General features: G+C 39.9%; 1 protein-coding gene across 1 annotated transcript; it reads left to right on the top strand.

The window, feature by feature from the left end:
* Positions 1-36: 36 nt before the first annotated feature.
* Positions 37-19570, top strand: mntb (MAX network transcriptional repressor b). The gene is made up of 6 exons (XM_059526741.1): positions 37-383; positions 4559-5234; positions 8614-8655; positions 8988-9099; positions 16244-16436; positions 17010-19570. Exons 1-6 carry the CDS (start codon positions 311-313, stop codon positions 17675-17677), a joined length of 1764 nt encoding a protein of 587 aa, XP_059382724.1. The 5' UTR covers positions 37-310; the 3' UTR covers positions 17678-19570.
* The last annotated feature ends 3 nt before the right edge of the window (positions 19571-19573 follow it).

Raw genomic sequence — 19573 nt, forward strand, 5'->3', positions numbered from 1 at the left:
CGATCCTAATGGTGGCGTGACAGCGTGTTGTGCCCTAGTTTTTATTCACTGGTAGTATGAGGGAGGAGCAGCAGCGAGGAGGCCGGTCCTTGCACTGTATGCTTTTCGACTTGTTGTGTTTTCTGTTACTCCAATCGCCATCTTGTTGCCAGTGAAGTAATGTATTTCTGATGAATTTCGGGAGCGCCCTGGATGTCTTATGACTGTCTTTGGAAGCCAGTGGATTATATTGTGATTTAACCCACCACATATATCCGTACCGGGGGCTTGCATACATTTTTAACGGGAACGTATTGTATCGGTGTTGAAAATGAGTATCGATACTCTATTGGAAGCGGCCAGGTATTTGGAGTGGCAAGCCCAGCAACAACAGATTACACGTGGTAAGGCGGGGGAACTGGGTGATTGCATAGATATATGGGTATGAACTAACTGGGATTTTACCCAGCAAACTGCATTTTTATGCCGGCACACTTCAAGATAAATAGCTACAGTTTAATTTTCTTTAAAAAGAAAGAAAGAAAAAAATTGTGAAGCAGGTTTTTTTAATTATTTAAAAAAATTAAGTATTGCAAAAAGAAGAGCTCTTTGTCTCAGTAGTAATGTCCAGTGGTTTACACTGTTTTTAGGGTGCAGGCTTCGTGATTTGGGCATAATTCGCTCCCTTGGTTTCCGGGTTAAATCCATGCTATATTTAGTGTGCTACTATACAGACAGATCCTAGTACATGGCGCGTCATATTTTTGTCATACACATAAAGTTACACGTTTATGCACTTATATTGGCTGGGTAGAATTCTTAAAATTATAACAACCTACTAGTTAATTTATAAACAGGTTAGCTGAAAGTAGCGAACGTCGTGTTTCTTATCCGTTGGGCGGTGGCAATAGACCATTGGTTTTTTCTCCTACATAATGACATTGCTGAGTTGTTATCTGACTTTCAAGACACTGTGTGATTTCATCAACAATTTATTCGTTATCATCTGCTTAATCTTTTTTTCGCACCTTCTATACGCAGAAATTCCATAAAACAGTGTAAGATTTAACTGGCGATTTATATTTCACTTTAAACACAGACAGCGGGGGGGGGCTTTTTGTTTCATTCTCGAGGTGACGTGTCAGTAAAGCCACACCCACAGCAAATACCGCGTGCTGAAAGTCCTCCCTCTTCAGCCACGTGCGCGCCAGACACCAACCCCCGCCCCCCTCCTTCTCTCCCAGGTCACAACTGGGGAGAAAATAGGGCAACGCCACCCTCCCTCAATGCAGAAGTTATATAATGTGAATTTTTCATTCATCTCTAAGTAAAAGCTTGACAGACTGATTTACTCTTTTCCACACTATTTAAATCTTGGTAATACAGATGAAAAAGCTGTACAACACTTGACATATTTGAAAATTTCTTCAAGGTCCCTCTCTTTAAAGACTATTCACATGTGCACATTTTGAATAAACTTACACAATGTTTGACCTTGTACTAGATCTATAAAATTGCATGTAAGCTCAAATGTGCTGAATTAAATGAGAGGCTTTATGTTAAAGGAAGTGAGAATGAAACCCTATGTTTATTACAAAAACAAACAAAAACTAACATTTATTTGCATAAACAGGGAGAATTTCCTTTTGCTTTTTACATTGTCAAACATGGTTAAACTTTCACTTACTGTTTGAGCTTTGGTACGGCAGAAAAAGGTTCTTAACTAATTGTCTAGATCTAATTATTTGTTCTCTTATGTTTCCCAAGCTGCTCATAATTGTACAAGAGCTTTGTACCAGCCAGCACACTTGCTTATCTTAGAGTAATACAGTCATAAATAGGTTAGTTTGAGAAGGTGGTTGTTAAATGTTTGCATTTGATTTTATTGTTCAAAATGAATTATTGTCATTGCTTTTTATGCAAGCACAGTTTTATATGAGCAAAGCCTCTTAAAATCTTTTGTGCTTTTCTTGTCTAGTGGGTCATCATTGCACGTTAGCCTGTGAAAACGGAATGGAATTTTTGCTGTTTGCTAGACATGAGGAAACTTCATTAGTAGTTTCCTTTGTCCCTTTTACGCGGTGCCATGTTGATAATGCACACAAAGCCTACGGACCGCCATAGTATATCCTCAAGAGCTTTACATGCTTTACATTTATGGAGAGCAATATATGGATCTGAGCTTATTAGCCTGGCTGTATAATATTTGCACAGTGACACAGTAGTGTTTGTGATCCCATTTCTAACATGCTATTCATTTCTTTGTACGCTTTTAAATGTCAAGAGAACTGGCATTTTGCTATGTACTTGTCTTCTCCTGTTATATAATGGAGAAATATGCAAGCACTAAAAATATTGATCCCAGCATTCTGTGCTTCTGAGAACGTCTTTCACAGTCAATATTATTTGTCCTGCTGATGCAGGAGGATTCCCGCATGGCGTGGTTTGAACTGTATAGGAACGCTTTTCATCAGGTCACCCCTTTGTCTGCAGCGTGCTCACATTCGCAAGATGCAGTTTCTCCTGCACAGGAATGTTTTGTGGTGCAAATGACAGTTTTGGTTCAAAGACGCTTTGGACAGCAGCCAGAAATCCTCCTTCCTCTTGTATTAAAATTCAAAGATCGATCTGAAGTCACAACTCAGATGCAACTGAATATGGATCGATGCTCTAAACAATAGATCTGTCCATCAGTCATGGAAATCGTCAGATGGCGAGGGCGTACGGCCTGGCCTCAGATTCCCCACGCCAGCTCTTGGCTTTTCGTGCAGACTGCTGTGTGACGTCAGTGTAGACCTGGAGACAAGACTCTTACTTGGACTTCTCTCTTAAAGAGACAGACCACGCAGGACAGCTAGCTCACACCCCACCCTAACTGGAGTCATGATTTGCTGCTCCCTTGCTTTTCTTGTTTAAAATAAAAACTATGGGTACACCACTGGTTTTGCTCCCTGTTTTATGAATTTCATACACTGTCTTGATGTATTAAATGACTCCGTTAGTCTGCAGCTTCTCATTATTAATTTACACTTCACAACTATGAGCGCTTCTTAGACAGAGCCTAGAAAAGCACTGATTAGTTCCATTACTGATCCGTAGTATTGTTGCTGGTATTCATTAGCTATGGTTATAGTTTAGTTTCATTATTATTATTTGTATTATTCATTTTGTACAAACAGAGTAATGCCATTACAGCTAGATAATAAATAGTAAATAACTTTTTGTAATCGGTGCTGTGAATTTATTTTAAGCTATTAATGAATCAGGCGACCACATGAATGTGAGTTTCATAAAATATTTATCAGTCTGAGGGAAATGAATCGTATTTATTATGTATTATATTTTGACAGTCAATGAGTATGGTAGCTCAATAATCCAATCTATTACAATCTTAAGAACAAATTTATTTTTTATTTTCTTCAATGGCCTGGACTTGTGTGTCCAATTGAATGTTGAATTTTGAACATTGACATGATACGATCTGATTGCAGCAAATTGGATTTTGTTTAATCTCAGAAATTTTGTGTAGAAGTATTTCACACAATATTTCCTTAAATCGTAAAAAAAATTGAAATACTATTTGATTTATTTGCATGGGTGTCATAGATTTTTGGAGTGACACAAGGGCTTTTTGGTCATTTTAAAACGTTGCAATTAGCCAGTTATCACTATAACTCTGGTGTATAAAGTGAATTAGGTTTTCTTTGGCAAGCTGTTTTGAACTACTGACAGCTCCAAGCTAATTTAGTATTGGCTTGATTTTTGTTCAAAAAGAAGTCACACCAGTTCTTAGGTTTTGATTTTGATTCTGCTGTGAATTCATGTGAGAAATCAGAATACCTCAAAAACTGTTTGTGAATAGAGCAGCATTTCCTTCTTTCTCTAACCAGAACCTCCAGTTAGAGTCGAGAAGAAAAGAAGTGTTTCCATTAAAGCTTCAAATGTAATTTTATTCAATATTTTATTCAATAAATCAGATAACTACAAAAACTGTGCGGATCAAGCAGTGTTTCTGTCTCTTTCTGATTAGAATCTCCAGTGAGGGAATAGTTCATTTCTATTCAAGCTGCAAATTGAATTTATGCAACAAATACTGCAAAACTATTTACAGATCAAGCAGCGTTTCCATTCTATGTGTTCAAGAGAACAAAATGGTCAATTCTAAGGAAATTCCAAAATATAAAAGAAGAGAGAAGCTATAGGCTTTTTTTATTGTTATTAAATGTAATCAATAACTTGCTATTCAGAATGTGCAAACACAAATGCTCTGACAATCTTCAGGCAGTTTTAAAGGGTAAAAGTAACCAATCATGAGTGAATTAATCAGTCACATGCCTTTTTTAATGAGCGTCTGCTGGGAATGTATTCTGTAAATGTGTTTCAAGTAGTTTATGTATTAAAAATGTATCCACCGCAAGCAAATGCATACTTTTTTTCTTGCACATTTTGGATTGTGTATTCACATTTCATTTTTTTTTATACAGCATCCCAAATTTAAATATACAGTGTATTATTCTCGAATAGCAACTTTCGTTTAATCTGTCTTTGTGCATAATTTTAGGGGTTTTTTTCTCTACAGAGGAGGAGGAGCGGCGGCGAGAGAAGGCCTTGCTGTCCCGTGAGGCGGAGCAGAAGCTCTCCGCCCCAATTATACAGTCTGTCCAAGTTAACCATGTGACCTGGGCCGACAACATGCGGCTCGAGCCACACTGCCACCACCAGCACCACCCGCCGGTCCCGCCCCCTCCCCTCCCACCACCTGTTCCCATAGCTGTCATTCCTATCCCAGTGGTCCCTGCCAACCCTGTGGCCCCTCCCATTCAGTCCGCTTCGTCCCTTCACACAGCCTCCCCTATGCCAGTGGTCACACCCTTGACCACAGCCCTGTGCCCACCAGCAGCCCCCCTCCTCAGCCCCAATGGCAAGGATGCCCTTTCCCCTCCACAGCAGCAGCAGCAACACCATCACTTGATCGCACATGTGAAAGCAGAAGCTAACAGCTTGCCTCTGTCGAATAACAGTCCCAAGCAGCAACCGCAGCCACAGCCACAACAAACACAGGCACTTTTGCAACAGTATCAAGCCCCCATCATCACAGCCCAGCCTTCACCACATCGACATGCCCTCCTGCCCCAGCCAGCACTACCCCAACCTCAGCCCACACCGGCCCAGGGTCAGGAAGGTCAACCGCCCAGACATAACGGAGCTGCTGTGGAAGAGTCACGCAGCCTGGATGGGAAGAGGAGACCTGGAGGGTGAGCTGTGTTTTGTGACTTCATACAAAAAAAACTGAAGAGATTTTTTTTTTTTAAGTGGAGGAGATTAAACTGTATGACACACATCTGTAATCATAACTGAACAAAACTGGGTTGGCTATTTTGTTATGAGATTGCAATTTTTAAAAAGTAGGCTGCTGACCTGTACGGTGACCCATGAGGAGACATAACGCTGTCCCTCAAGTCATGCTGTGTGTTTTTAGATTGTAAACTAAATTTGTGATTTCTGATATACATACAGGTCCTTCTCAAAAAATTAGCATATTGTGATAAAGTTAATTATTTTCCATAATGTAATTATAAAAATTAAACTTTCATATATTTTAGATTCATTGCACACCAACTGAAATATTTCATGTCTTTTATTGTTTTAATAGTGATGATTTTGGCATACAGCTCATGAAAACCCAAAATTCCTATCTCAAAAAATTAGCATATCATGAAAAGGTTCTCTAAACGAGCTATTAACCTAATCATCTGAATCAACTAATTAACTCTAAACACCTGCAAAAGATTCCTGAGGCTTTTAAAAACTCCCAGCCTGGTTCATTACTCAAAACCGCAATCATGGGTAAGACTGCCGACCTGACTGCTGTCCAGAAGGCCATCATTGACACCCTCAAGTGAGAGTGTAAGACACAGAAAGAAATTTCTGGACGAACAGGCTGTTCCCAGAGTGCTGTATCAAGGCACCTCAGTGGGAAGTCTGTGGGAAGGAAAAAGTGTGGCAAAAAACGCTGCACAACGAGAAGAGGTTACCGGACCCTGAGGAAGATTGTAGAGAAGGACCGATTCCAGACCTTGGGGGACCTGCGGAGTCTGGAGTAGTAACATCCAGAGCCACCGTGCACAGGCGTGTGCAGGAAATGGGCTACAGGTGCTGCATTCCCCAGGTCAAGCCACGTTTGAACCAGAAACAGCGGCAGAAGCACCTGACCTGGGCTACAGAGAAGCAGCACTGGACTTTTGGACAAATTTTGCATGTCATTCGGAAATCAAGGTGCCAGAGTCTGGAGGAAGACTGGGGAGAAGGAAATGCCAAAATGCCTGAAGTCCAGTGTCAAGTACCCACAGTCAGTAATGGTCTGGGGTGCCATGTCAGCTGCTGGTGTTTGTCCACTGTGTTTTATCAAGAGCAGGGTCAATGCAGCTAGCTATCAGGAGATTTTGGAGCACTTCATGCTTCCATCTGCTGAAAAGCTTTATGGAGATGAAGATGTTGTTTTTCAGCACGACCTGGCACCTGCTCACAGTGCCAAAACCACTGGTAAATGGTTTACTGACCATGGTATTACTGTGCTCAATTGGCCTGCCAACTCTCCTGACCTGAACCCCATAGAGAATCTGTGGGATATTGTGAAGAGAAAGTTGAGAGACGCAAGACCCAACACTCTGGATGAGCTTAAGGCTGCTATCGAAGCATCCTGGGCCTCCATAACACCTCAGCAGTGCCACAGGCTGATTGCCTCCATGCCACACCGCATTGAAGCAGTCATTTCTGCAAAAGGATTCCCGACCAAGTATTGAGTGCATAACTGAACATAATTATTTGAAGGTTGACTTTTTTTGTATTAAAAACACTTTTCTTTTATTGGTCGGATGAAATATGCTAATTTTTTGAGACGGGCATTTTGGGTTTTCATGAGCTGTATGCCAAAATCATCAGTATTAAAACAATAAAAGACCTGAAATATTTCAGTTGGTGTGCAATGAATCTAAAATATATGAAAGTTTAATTTTTATCATTACATTATGGAAAATAATGAACTTTATCACAATATGCTAATTTTTTGAGAAGGACCTGTATTTAATGTGGAACACAAAAGGAGATCATTTGAGAACGTTCACGAATTTTAAGGAGGTTAAAGGAATAGTTCACCCAAAAATGAAAATTCTGTCATTAATTATTCACCCTCATGTTGTTCCAAACCTGTAAGTCCTTCGTTCATCTTCGGAACACAAATTAAGATTTTTCTGATGAAATCTGAGAGCTCTCTGACCCTGCATTGGCAGCAATGCAACTGAAATGTTCCTAGGCTCATAAACGTATTAAGGACATTAAAATAATCCATGTGACTTTCGTGGTTCAACCGTAATTTTTTGAAGCAAAGAAAACAAAAATACTAACTTTATTCAACAATTCTTCTCTTCCTCTGCCATTATGGAGAGTATCGTGAAATGTGTGTTGCTTTCCTCTGCACGTGTTCACACGCATGTTGTTCATGTGCAGAGGTACTCTCGATAATGGCTGAAGATGTGATTTGGAGGAGAAGAAGTGTTGAATAAAGTCATTATTTTAGTTTTCTTTGTGCACAAAAAGTATTCTTGCAACTTTGTAAAATTATGGTTGAACCACTGATGTCACATGAACTGTTTTACTGATATTCTTAATATGTTTCTGAGACGGGAAACATTTTAGTTGCATTGTTGTCTATGCAGGATCAGAGAGCTCTCATCCAAAATATCTAATTTGTGACCCTGGACCACAACATTTTTAAGTCGCTGGGGTATATTTAAAGTAATAACCAAAAAACATTGTATACAGTAGGTCAAAATTATCGAATAATTATAGAAAATAATTTTTCTTTTATGCCAAAAATATCCCCTTAAGATGCTGAGAACTCAGATGAGAGTCTGTTGCAGCACCTAAATGCATGTGTTCTGAGTTTGCATCGCTTATAACGTGCATTCGCGAACACACTATTCACCAGTTATTTTTGCAAAATTGTAATGAGAAGTGCTTATAAACCTGCTGTTGTCAACAAGAGAGGCACTTTCAGGGCTCTTTGGGCCCAAATAAAAGCTTGATGTTTTAACATTTGAAAATGAAAAAATAAAGACTTAAATGTTAAATACCTCTTATCTACAGTGGAATATTACAATACTGATATTTACTATTGTTTATAAATATTCTTAGCTAGTAGTAGAAGCAATCATAATTTTGGATGATTTGTGCAGCCCAACCACAGCAAACCTGAAGGATTTTTATATATATATATATATTGCATAATAAACAATGTTCCCCCCAAATCAAGCCAAAGTTTTGGTCTGTTGTTCTCATGAAGCTATCATTTGGCTTCAGAAGACTCATACGGACCACTTATTATAGTACTTTTATATATTTTGTTTTTTCATAGCTTTGACAGTGTTTAATGTCATTGTTTGTGTAAGAGCTGTAGGAAAATCTTTCCTTTTGTGTTCCCTAGAAGACAAAAAATGTTAGAAATAACATGAGCGTGAGTTAGCGATGATGACATTTGCTCATACATGAAACAGACCATGATATAAAACGTAATGGGTTGATTTGTTAACGTTAACTTATAGTGACCTAAAAACATATTCAATATTTTTCCCGCAGGGCTGGAACTCGAGAAGTTCACAACAAGCTGGAAAAGAACAGGTGGGTTAACTTCTGTTTACATTTTAGTTTTTATTCACTTTGACGAACAGACGCTGAGCATGTAAAGTCATTGAGTAGCCTTAATGTAAGTTGTATGGTGGCTGGAATTGATCACAGACACATTAACCCTTGTCGCTTTGCAATTAATGCGCTATTTGTTTTTACTGGCTTGAAGGTCTTTAGTAACCACAGTAACAAATATTATATCACAAAGCAATTGCTTTTTGACTTCCTTCACCAAATCACTTTGCCTCAACATCTGTTAAAACTCTCACTTGCTTTGCACAAAACGAATAGAAACTGAATGATCGGTGCTTTTCGTTCTATCACAGACGAGCACATCTGAAAGAATGCTTTGAGACCCTCAAGAGGAACGTTCCTAATGTGGATGAAAAGAAAACTTCCAATCTGAGTGTCTTGAGGAGTGCGCTCCGCTACATCCAGGTAAATCAATGATGGGATTGGATATGAGTGCTGTAAAAGGTTTTACGTGCATCCAATTGAAAATAAATAATATTTTAATAATATAATCAATATATTTTGCATATAAAAGAAGCCTATTTTTAGGGTCATTGAGAATACTAAAATTTAAAAATATTTAATTTTTCTCCTTTGATTTCTGAGGGTAAAGGTTTGATGACCCGGACATGTTTTTATGAGATCACCTAGAAACACATCCATCCTTGTTTCCTTTTGTAGGATAACTGGTGAGGACTGTTACATCTGTGAGGATGGAGTTTTGATTGGGAATGTTTTTCCTTTGACCTATTATAGTCGATGCCAACTTGAATTCATAAAGAAATGATAATTTCATTTATTCCCAAAGCATATTTTATGGTAATAACGAATGACAACCGATAATGTGTTGGGAATAGGTCAGAAGATGGGGATTTGTAGTATGTTTTCTCCTCCTTTTCTCGTTCTCACCCTCCCACCCACATCCATTTCTCCACATGTCTGCTGGCAGAATTGTCACATGGATCTGCCGAAACATTCTGAGTCAAATTCTTCTCTGTGTGTGCTCATTAGATCTTTCCCTTACCCTCTTTCCCTGTTCTTTTCTAACTAAGAGGTATACTTCTTTTTTCCCCACTTGGCTGTTTCTCTAGCCATCTGTTTTTTCTTTGCAAGCTAAATATGTTCATTTGAGAATGTGAAAACCTTGATATATTTTAAATTACTGAAGATTACATTTTGCACATTTAGAATTCATTTGGAGGTCAATGACATGTTGTTAAAGTGCATACAAGTTTCCCGGATCAGAACATTAACACTGACGTAGATACAGCTGACATAAAAGCGCCAAGGTCACGGTCGATCGTTTCATTTGCAGACTGCAGCCGCAACAGTTAGTATAATAGTGTAAAGATATAATAAAGATATAAAAGACATATCTTTGAGTTATGATCTCAAAAGCTATAAAACTGAAGCCGACGATGGTTATAAAGACACGATAAACACAAGCGAGTCAATGTTGGCCACCCGCTCGCACGCTACTCTCTTCTGAGAGCGCAGTTCTGTTGCTCTCTCTCCCAGGGTTGCCAGGTTGTCACAACAATTGCTACTCAAAACTATCCCAATCTGAGTGAGTGAGTGAAGTGAGTGAAGTGACATTCGGCCAAGTATGGTGACCCATACTCAGAATTTGTGCTCTGCATTTAACCCATCCGAAGTGCACACACACAGAGCTGTGAACACACACACACACTGTGAACACACACCCGGAGCAGTGGGCAGCCATTTATGCTGCGGCGCCCGGGGAGCAGTTGGGGGTTCGGTGCCTTGCTCAAGGGCACCTCAGTCGTGGTATTGAGGGTGGTGAGAGAACTGTACATGCACTCCCCCCACCCACAATTCCTGCCGGCCCGGGACTCGAACCCACAACCCTTCGATTGGGAGTCCGATTCTCTAACCACCAGGCCACGACTTCCCAAAATTGTTAGCAGAGGATGGTTTCGATCCATCGACCTCTGGGTTATGGGCCCAGCACGCTTCCGCTGCGCCACTCTGCTAGGCTCTGCAATCTTGTTTCGGGGATCCCCTGGTAAAAATAGCATTCGGTTGGGGTAAAATAGACGTTTTTTGCGGGGTTCCCCTGGTAAAATTCGCATTATTTTAGGGGATAAATATCACGTTATTGGAGTCTCTTAAACCGGCGGACATGAAACATAACCCTCGGCATCTGTTAAAGGAGCCTAATTTCGCGGGAAAACCGTGGACTTGGCAACAGTGCTCCCTCCCTTGTCTGCTTTGAGCCTGCTCCGTGTCCACGTGAGGCATGAGCACATGGCTAGCGCGAGCCCGGTGACGTCAACTGCTTTTCCGTGCTCGTCCTCCCCTCCCGCTCCCTCCCTCAGCGCGCGCACACCAGACACACACATGCCGACCGAAACTGTTCAAATCAAACAATGCACTGTTGCAGCAAATGATGCGTGCTGTATGGCATGCTTGTGTGAAAGTAGGTTACGCTACATTGTTCGAGTCGAGTTTTTTCTTTCTTTCTTTTCTGGGCCGTGGAGCTGTGAATCGTTGTAAGCAGGGAGACTGGTGGTCAGTGAACAGCAGGGGGTCCCTCTGTCTGTAGATTGAGTTTCTTTACAGTTTCGCTCTAGATGCAGTCAAATGTTGTCTGCGGGTTTTTTCCAGGCATGGTGTGCTTGTTTTACGCCCACTGGTTGTGGAGCAATATATAACAGGGACAGCAGTGATGAATTTTCATACAAGAAAATGAGTTACATGATCGTTTAACAGCTGCAGTGATGTACCATCATCTTTGGTGTTGATTTATGGTGGTCCAGTATGTGCTAATGTTGATATTTTATTACACGTTATTTGCTCCTGTGGTCAACTAATATTTTTTGTTCTTTTGGTGGCTGATATGATATAATGCCTCTATACATATGATCACACTAATAAAAATATAACATTTTGCATACTTTTAAAAGAGTACTTATGGAAATAATATACTTTAGAGGAATGTATTGAAGTGCAAACTGATTTTCAAGTCCATTGCAATTAAATGGTAAAGTATTATAGTTGACACAAACTGAATGCATACTGAATTTCATAATTTTGTTATCTTTGAAATGTGGTTGAAGTTTACTGTCATCATTTAAGTTAAACTACAGTGTACTTTAATGCCATTTCTTCTGAAACTTGTAAGTAATATACTTGTAAGTTCATGTAGTTGTAATTACATACTTGAAATGATGCTCAAATGTAGTACATTTAAAATATATATTAACCTTACATTTAGAATTGTTTTATAATTCAATATTAGTTTATATTTTAACATACTAGGCTACAGTTAAATTTTAAATCAATTATTTTGTATGTGCTTAAATTGTTTTTTGTCAAATCAGTTTAAACTTCTGATACACAGTTCTCTGAGTGTACACAGCTAAGTTCTCTTTCGTGTCTTATTGCGCTTAAACTGTCAAATACACACAAGTTTGTTAAAAACGCACAAGTTACAAAAACAGTTGGTTATGTCTGTGAAGGTAAACAGCTGGGGAAAAAATCACATGTTTATATTAGGTCTGTGTGGCCTCAGTGTAATATACAGTAAATAAATCAATAAATCCATTGCTCTCTTGTCTCCTCTGAGGCTCGTCTGTGCAGCCAAAGACAGAACAGTTAGCATGCTTTGCTCAAACTTTTGCAATGCTGTATTTAAATTGACCAATTAGTCATCTATGTACTTTAATTTACTCTTATGTAAATAATTTTAAAAACAAAAGATGTGCATTATCTATTGACAAGACACTCAAAGACAATGCAACTGAGGCACAGTAAATTGGGCAATAAAAAAATGAAATATTGGATGTTTAACAGCCTATTATAAAAAATCAGTCTCTAATATTATTGCAGCATTATTTCATTGTTTGGATGTTCAAATGCAGTTTTACTTAAGCACCCTCTTTTTCAAACTACATGTGGTAAAAGTGAACATGAAAGCGCAGGGATGCTGGGAGCAGGTGAGGGATGTTTTAATCACAAAGGTAGAGAGGCATGAAGACATGAAACGGGGAGGGAGTGTGAGAGCCATCAGACTGGAAAACACTAGAGGTCGATGTGAGCCAATCGCATTAGCCCTTGCCTCTCTCTTACACCTTCTCCTCAGCACCACGTTGCTCCTACCCTGCTCTGTTGCCAAGGAGACCATAGCGGGTTCCAGCTGTTGCCTTGGTGATATCCAGTGGGAACTGATATCTAGTCTGTAGGAATGTCTAGTCGATTTCTTTACACACAAAAGATGGAGTGGGTTCAAAACTGTCCTGGGGTCAGTCAGTCAGCACAGGGTTTGTACACACATTAGGATTTGAGCTGATGGCTGGGGTTGATGTTTCCATGATATCATGACTGCTTTATCACTGACTGAAGAGTCGCATTCACAAGAACTATGACGACACAGTCTTGTTGTCATTCTGATTTGTCATCTTGACTTGTTTATTTCAAGTGCATTTCGCTTCTAAAGCATCTCTTCTAGCAGTATTAAGTTCAGTTGTTTGTCACAAAAACATGCCTTTGTTTCTGTGAATCTTTGACAAGGTGTTAAAAGTCATTTAACAACTACAACAAAGTCCAAAATGCAGTTCTCGAGACCTATGTTTTTGCAGACTACGTTCAGCGTGCGTTTCCCAGAAAATAATTGCACACCTCAGAACGATCGTCAGCAAATCAGATTCAAGCATTCAACGGCCCTGTAGTATAAAATGCTTTAATGTTAAAAAAACACATTATTTTTCAAATATTTTACATTATTGTAGGTCCTCTGTGCCCCGCCTCTCTCAAACACGTCGTCTTCTACAAAGTCCCTCCTTCTGACAAGCACAGTCTGCTCTGATTGGCTAAACTGACCCAGTGCATTATGATTGGCCGAACACCGCAAGCACTCATCGGAAATGTTACGCCACTTGCCATAATCGCAAGCTTCATCTTTCAAAATAAATGTAACGACAGTTCATAGTGTAATTAGTTTTACCAACAGTTCAAGCTCGAAAGAGTAACGGAGTCACGTGACAGACACAGTGATGAAGCTCGTATGTGTTTGCAGTACACAAGCCATGGATGGTTAAGACAGCTGACTACACTGTGTGACCCACTCTCTTCTCTCACTCACACATACACACACGACACACAAAACTCCGCATTTGAAAATTTAATAGCAAATACTTAAACTAATAACAAAACATACATACAGTAGCTGATTCAGAAGCGCCAGATTGTCGTAGCAAAGTCAGAATTAACTCCTCTGAATTACCTAGGCTGACAAAACAGTCATCCGTAAAATGAATTACTGTTCTGTTGTAAGTAATCTTAAAGATTCCTAAATGCATATACTTTGGGAAGGTCAAATAAAGTGCTTTTGCTTTCTCCTAGATCCACACAGTATCTCCCTGACATGACTGCTTCAACACTAACTGTGTAACTGAAACCACACCTTCTTTTTTGCGTGAACATTTGGGTGGCATTATGCAAATATTTCCACATAGTGATGTAGAGATGTGGGGGCGTGTTTGAATGAGCCGTTTTAGGCAGTGCGCTTAAACTATAAAATACACAAAGTTTGTTTAAAAACACACGAGTTCCATAAACAGTTGGTTATGTCTGTGAAGGTAAACAGCAGGGAAAGAAATCACATTTATATTAGATCTATGTGACAGTAGCATAATATACAGTAAATAAATCCATTGCTCTCTCGTCTCCTCTGAGGCTGGGACTCTAAACACTGTTCTGTGCTCATCTGTGCAGCCAAAGACAGAACAGTTAGCATGCTTTGCTCGAACTGTTGCCATGCCATTAGAACTGGTACACTGGATGGAAACTTTCAGATTAAGGGGCAGTATAAGTAAAATAATATCTTATTATAATTTATATTATAATAAGATCCTCTCTCTTCTACAACACAGGGGTGCGAAATCTTGAGTGGCTCGTTTTTTCACAAGCTTGCAGAGAAAGAATTAGCAAAAAAAAAAAATTACTGCGTTGTTCTTTTTCATGTTTTTTGGGTTGCACTTATAGCACTTAAACATGGGAAAAAAAGCCAGATTTTCATGATACATCATTTTTAAAGTCATATTAATATTAATTTTAAGTCATATTATTTGGCAATATAAGTTTTTTTTTACAACATAACATTTAACAACATAAGAATTCATTCCAAAAACCTTACAAATAAATTGCATAAACCCAAACTTTTGTGCTGTGTATGTTTATGGCTTAAAAATATCAGACAGAATTTAATATCTGTGCAACCCTACATTTAGTGCATGTTTGTGTAATTTTATGTCAATGTTAAAATAACTTTCAGTTGCAGCCTAATATCATCAGTTGAAGGTTCAAAAACACCGTTTTAGAAAAATGTTTAAAGATTTAATATGATACATTTTAATAGCGCTGTTTGCATGTAGAAAACAGAATGTGTTGGCTTGTATGTATCGCTCTGTGTGTGTGTGTGTGTGTGTGTGTGTGTGTGTGTGTGTGTGTTGGTGTTGACCTGCTGTGTGAAGGGGGTTTAGGGCCAGACAGTCCAATCTGACTAATCCTGGATCAGGCTTCACTAGGACAGACTCTCTCTCTCTGCCTGCGCTCTCAACCTACTGCACCAGTCGCATTCATATTCCCTTAATACTGTATCAGTGTTATATAATCCCAGACACGCACGAAAAACCCCCTCCATCTCTGCACATCACTCTATCTTCGTGCACGCTCATGGTCTCGCTGCTTTCTATTCTTCAGCACTCAGAAGCATGCGGTTATCATGTATACTGCGGCCCTCTGACTCTACAGGAGTACTGTTAATTAGGAGCTGTGTTGTTGCACACTTTCTTTGGCAAGAGCATAGGTGAGGAAGGACTGAGGAGGAATCTGGCTGATGTGAGTGTGTCAGAGCCATCACGTGAACAAGGCTTTGACAGACAGGCTGGGATGTGTAAACTGCTTTGCTCCATGGACAGTTTGTTTCCTAAAATTTTATGAACACATATGTTAAACATTGTCACATGGCCAGCCTCTCTTACTCACATTTCTTGAATGTGGATAGACATAACTGCTCCTCTTCAAGAGTTTAAATGTCTAAACAGTTAGTTTCCATTAGTGCGGTCAGCTGACTTAACACAAAAAGTGGGTCAAACCATTTGCCTGTGTGTCTGCCACATCCCTTCTTTCATTCCTCTCTTCTTCTTCTCTTCCCTTAGGACTTTAAACTGTTGCTCTCTTTTAAAAAGGTGCACTCAGTTATTTCTGTATGTTCGCGTTGGCGTTATTTTGAGGGGAGTGAACATGTTCAGTTCAGAGGGCACTGCAAACAATAAAGGAAATAAGGGAATGGGGGAACATTGATTCTCTTGTTTTTCTATCTGCTAGTAGTTCTTCATTATTCAATTCAAACAGGAAGTAGAGACTGTATAGCCAATGCATATTCTTAAGCTTAGACATCAGTTAATTGTTTAAACACATTTGTTGGCTGATTGAGAAATTTCATACTGAATCCAGAACGTGTGTGATTGAGTGTTTGCGCAGTGATGAATGCTTCATGTGCATATTAAAGTGCAGATGATACAGTTATGTATCATGTTTCTTGCAGACTTTGAAGCGGAAAGAAAAGGAGTACGAGCATGAGATGGAGCGCTTGGCACGGGAGAAGATCGCCACTCAGCAAAGACTCGCCGAGCTGAAGAATGAGCTGAGCCAGTGTATAGACATCATGGAGATCGACAGGATACTCCGACAAACTGTTCAACCGGAAGATGATCAGGCCTCCACATCAACAGCATCAGGTACATCACACACACAACACTTAAAATCACAGTTTCCACAAAAATATTAAGCAGCACAGCTTTTCAACTATTCATAATAAGAGATGTTTCTTAAGCAGCAAATCAGCATATTAGAATAATTTCTGAATGACATGGAAGACCGAAGTAATTGCTGCTGAAAATATAGCTTTTCCATGATAGAAATTTAAAAATATACTCAAAAGAAAACCATTATTTAAAATTCTAATAATATTTCACAATCACTTATTTAGATGTATTTGATAAAAAATAGAATGTTTATTTTAATCACTTAATTTTTTGGAACTTTTTCTAACACCAGAAATAGATCTAAAATTATTATTCTATTTTTTATTAATCTTTCCCCCCATGTTGAGGTTTTTTGCACCAGAAACAGTTCTTTGTAGTTTTTCATGGTGTGTATAACTAAACAGACCATTTTCCTTCCCAAGTTTACACTGATGTCATTTTACATCAAGCATCAATTTTTCCCGTGATATGATTAATTGTAATGTGTATCAGGGCTAAGACACAAGGTAAAATCTAATTACCATGAATCATTTCCACTCTTTTTAGAGGGTGAAGACAACTTCGACCAAGATGTAGATGATGACATGCTCTCCTCCCCGCCCTCGTCTTCTGCGGCCAAACCGTCTGCACCGGCGCCGTCAGAGCCCCGCGCTGCCATGCCTCCACCCTCCATTCTCACCACGCATATCGCCATACATCACAAACCCACCACACCACCCAATCAACCCCAGCCCACCGTGGTCACCCCTCAAGCCATAGCCCCTGCGCCCCCTTCCCACATCGTTTCCCCTCCTCAGCCAACAGTCATCACCCACGCATCCGTATCGCATGCGTCCGTCATCCAAGCTGTCAACCACGTCATCCCAGCTGGGCCAAAACATCTGGCGCACATTGCGCCCTCTAGTGGCGGCCAGCCTATCGGGCACATCACCGTGCATCCCGTGGCCCACCTCCCCGCCGCAATCTACCCGCAGTCGGTGACCGTCTCGCAGGCGGCGATGGTGGGGCACATCACACACACGTTGGCACACCACCCGCACACTCACGCCCATGTTAATGGCACGCCGGTCACAGGCCAGCAGGCCACCATGGTGGGAAAGCCAACAGCTGTGGTCGCTCACCATCACACCGGGCTGGTGGGCCAGACGGTGCTCAATCCGGTGACTATGGTGACTGTTCCTCCTTTTCCCGTCAGCACACTAAAGCTGGCCTGAAGAAAAGAGAGGCTGCACAGAACGACTTCCATGAATGGAGGTCTTACGAAGCGAGAGCAAGAGAGACTAAAGACGAAGACCTTAAAGGACGACTAGATCCTGTTTAGAAAATCACTACTGTCGCTCCTGCGTGCTGGGACCTTGTCAGGATCAGAGCGTGTCCTCTTTCGCTTGTAGAAGGGGCTTGCTTGTCTTTTGCCATGCAGCATTGGAATGAAATTCGTGTAATGCACTTGCTTAACTAAATCCGAAGACATTGGTCAGTCTTTAGTAATGTGAGAGTGGAGTGCTAAAACAAATCAGTTCTTCTCTTTCCCTCATGTCCTTCTTTCTTGTGTGCAAATGATCTCACACTTTACATTCACTTACCAAAAAATCTCCTCTTTATTTAAAAAAAAAAACGAGTGCTTAAAGGTCAGTACTGAAAGCATGCAGACAAACGTTTACTGTGTAACTATATTTAAGGGTCTTTTAAAACTCTTCATACGGGGCTTTTGACTAAAACAAACAAACGGGTACATCCAGACTGAGGACAGGTTTCTCAGTGTCTTTGTACTTGCGAGCAAATGTAAGTGCCTCAGTCTCAATTCAAGCCCAGTGGCGCCACTTGCTGCCTACGGAGTGCAACAACAACACTGCTGAATATGAAGCGCATGCGCATTAGACTGCCAGGACCTGACCTACAATCACAGACACCGCAATTAAAGTCTTAAAAAAAGTGTCGGAGCGAATGGGTTGTAAGTAAACTCAACTAATATACAAGTCAACATCTGAAAAACACATGTATTTTAAAGTACATTTATAACAAGTGCTCAGATATTTAACTTAATAATACTTCGTAATACTTGATTAACGTTTCAAATGATTAAAAGCGTTACTTACGTCGTGTGATAGTCGGGCATTAGTCAAATCAGCAGTTACTGATGTTCTCGTGCTTGTAGCAAGCAACAGGATGAAAAACGTCGAAAGAAGTCCTAGAAAATAGTTAACGTGAATGAATCTCGGGCGTCACGCCGCGCGCACGTTCCTCGGTGGCGTCATCGGTGCTGTTGTGTGTCCATTCTACGGCCATCGGCGCAAAGTCATTGTCGTGAAATAATCGCTTGTTAATAAGCATTTTAGGAGGTTAAAACATGCTGTTGTCGGTTTCACTGACATCAATAGCAGTGCTGCTCTTAAATCGGCCGTCATTCTCAATGCACTCGCTTGGTTGACCCTGCACAGTTTACCCATGTGAACCTAATGGTTTTCTGTCGATGGTTAGGTACACCACGTTGTTTCTTTTTTACTGTCACTTTCAAACGGAACACTGTGATTCATGCTCTCAACATCCTCTTTCTGCTGCAAAAAATTGAGGTTTGGATTTTCTGTTTGACTTCCTTTTAATTTTTGGAAGAATGTGACGATGGAATAATACATGCTGTGCTTCACGCTCAGTAAAAAAAAAAACACATACAAAAAATAGCCTAAACTTTGTGAAATTTATTAGTGTGTTTCATTTTCCATTTTTTTAAATATATGTGTATGGATGTATGTATATATGTGAGGTATGTGCATGCATTCACGTGTATGTATTTTAGGATTATACTGATGCCTGGTTTTGCATGTAGATTGCTGTTTTTGTTTGTTTGTTTAAATGTTAATCCCTCCCCTTATTTCATTTTTTTTGGGACCATGTATCATTCTGTATGATGTGGGCGGGACCGTTAGACCTCATTCTACATTGATATTATATATGAATATATGAAAACTGTGCATTTTTCCCTATGGAGAAAGTTTAAGTTATATATCGCCTGTACATTTTGGGCTGCATTAAGATCGAATTGTCCACCATGTTTAACTAAAATAGTAATAAAACGTATTAAAATATGCTAGATTACTACAAAAAAAAAACAT

This window comes from Carassius carassius, chromosome 36, assembly GCF_963082965.1.
Source record: "Carassius carassius chromosome 36, fCarCar2.1, whole genome shotgun sequence".
Classification (NCBI taxonomy): domain Eukaryota; kingdom Metazoa; phylum Chordata; class Actinopteri; order Cypriniformes; family Cyprinidae; genus Carassius; species Carassius carassius.

Coding starts and splice junctions, on each gene's coding strand:
- mntb (XM_059526741.1), top strand. CDS start 311: ATGAGTATCGATACTCTATTGGAAGCGGCCAGGTATTTGGAGTGGCAA. Junction 8,656..8,987: donor AACAAGCTGGAAAAGAACAG/GTGGGTTAACTT, acceptor GTTCTATCACAG/ACGAGCACATCTGAAAGAAT. Junction 16,437..17,009: donor CTCCACATCAACAGCATCAG/GTACATCACACA, acceptor CACTCTTTTTAG/AGGGTGAAGACAACTTCGAC.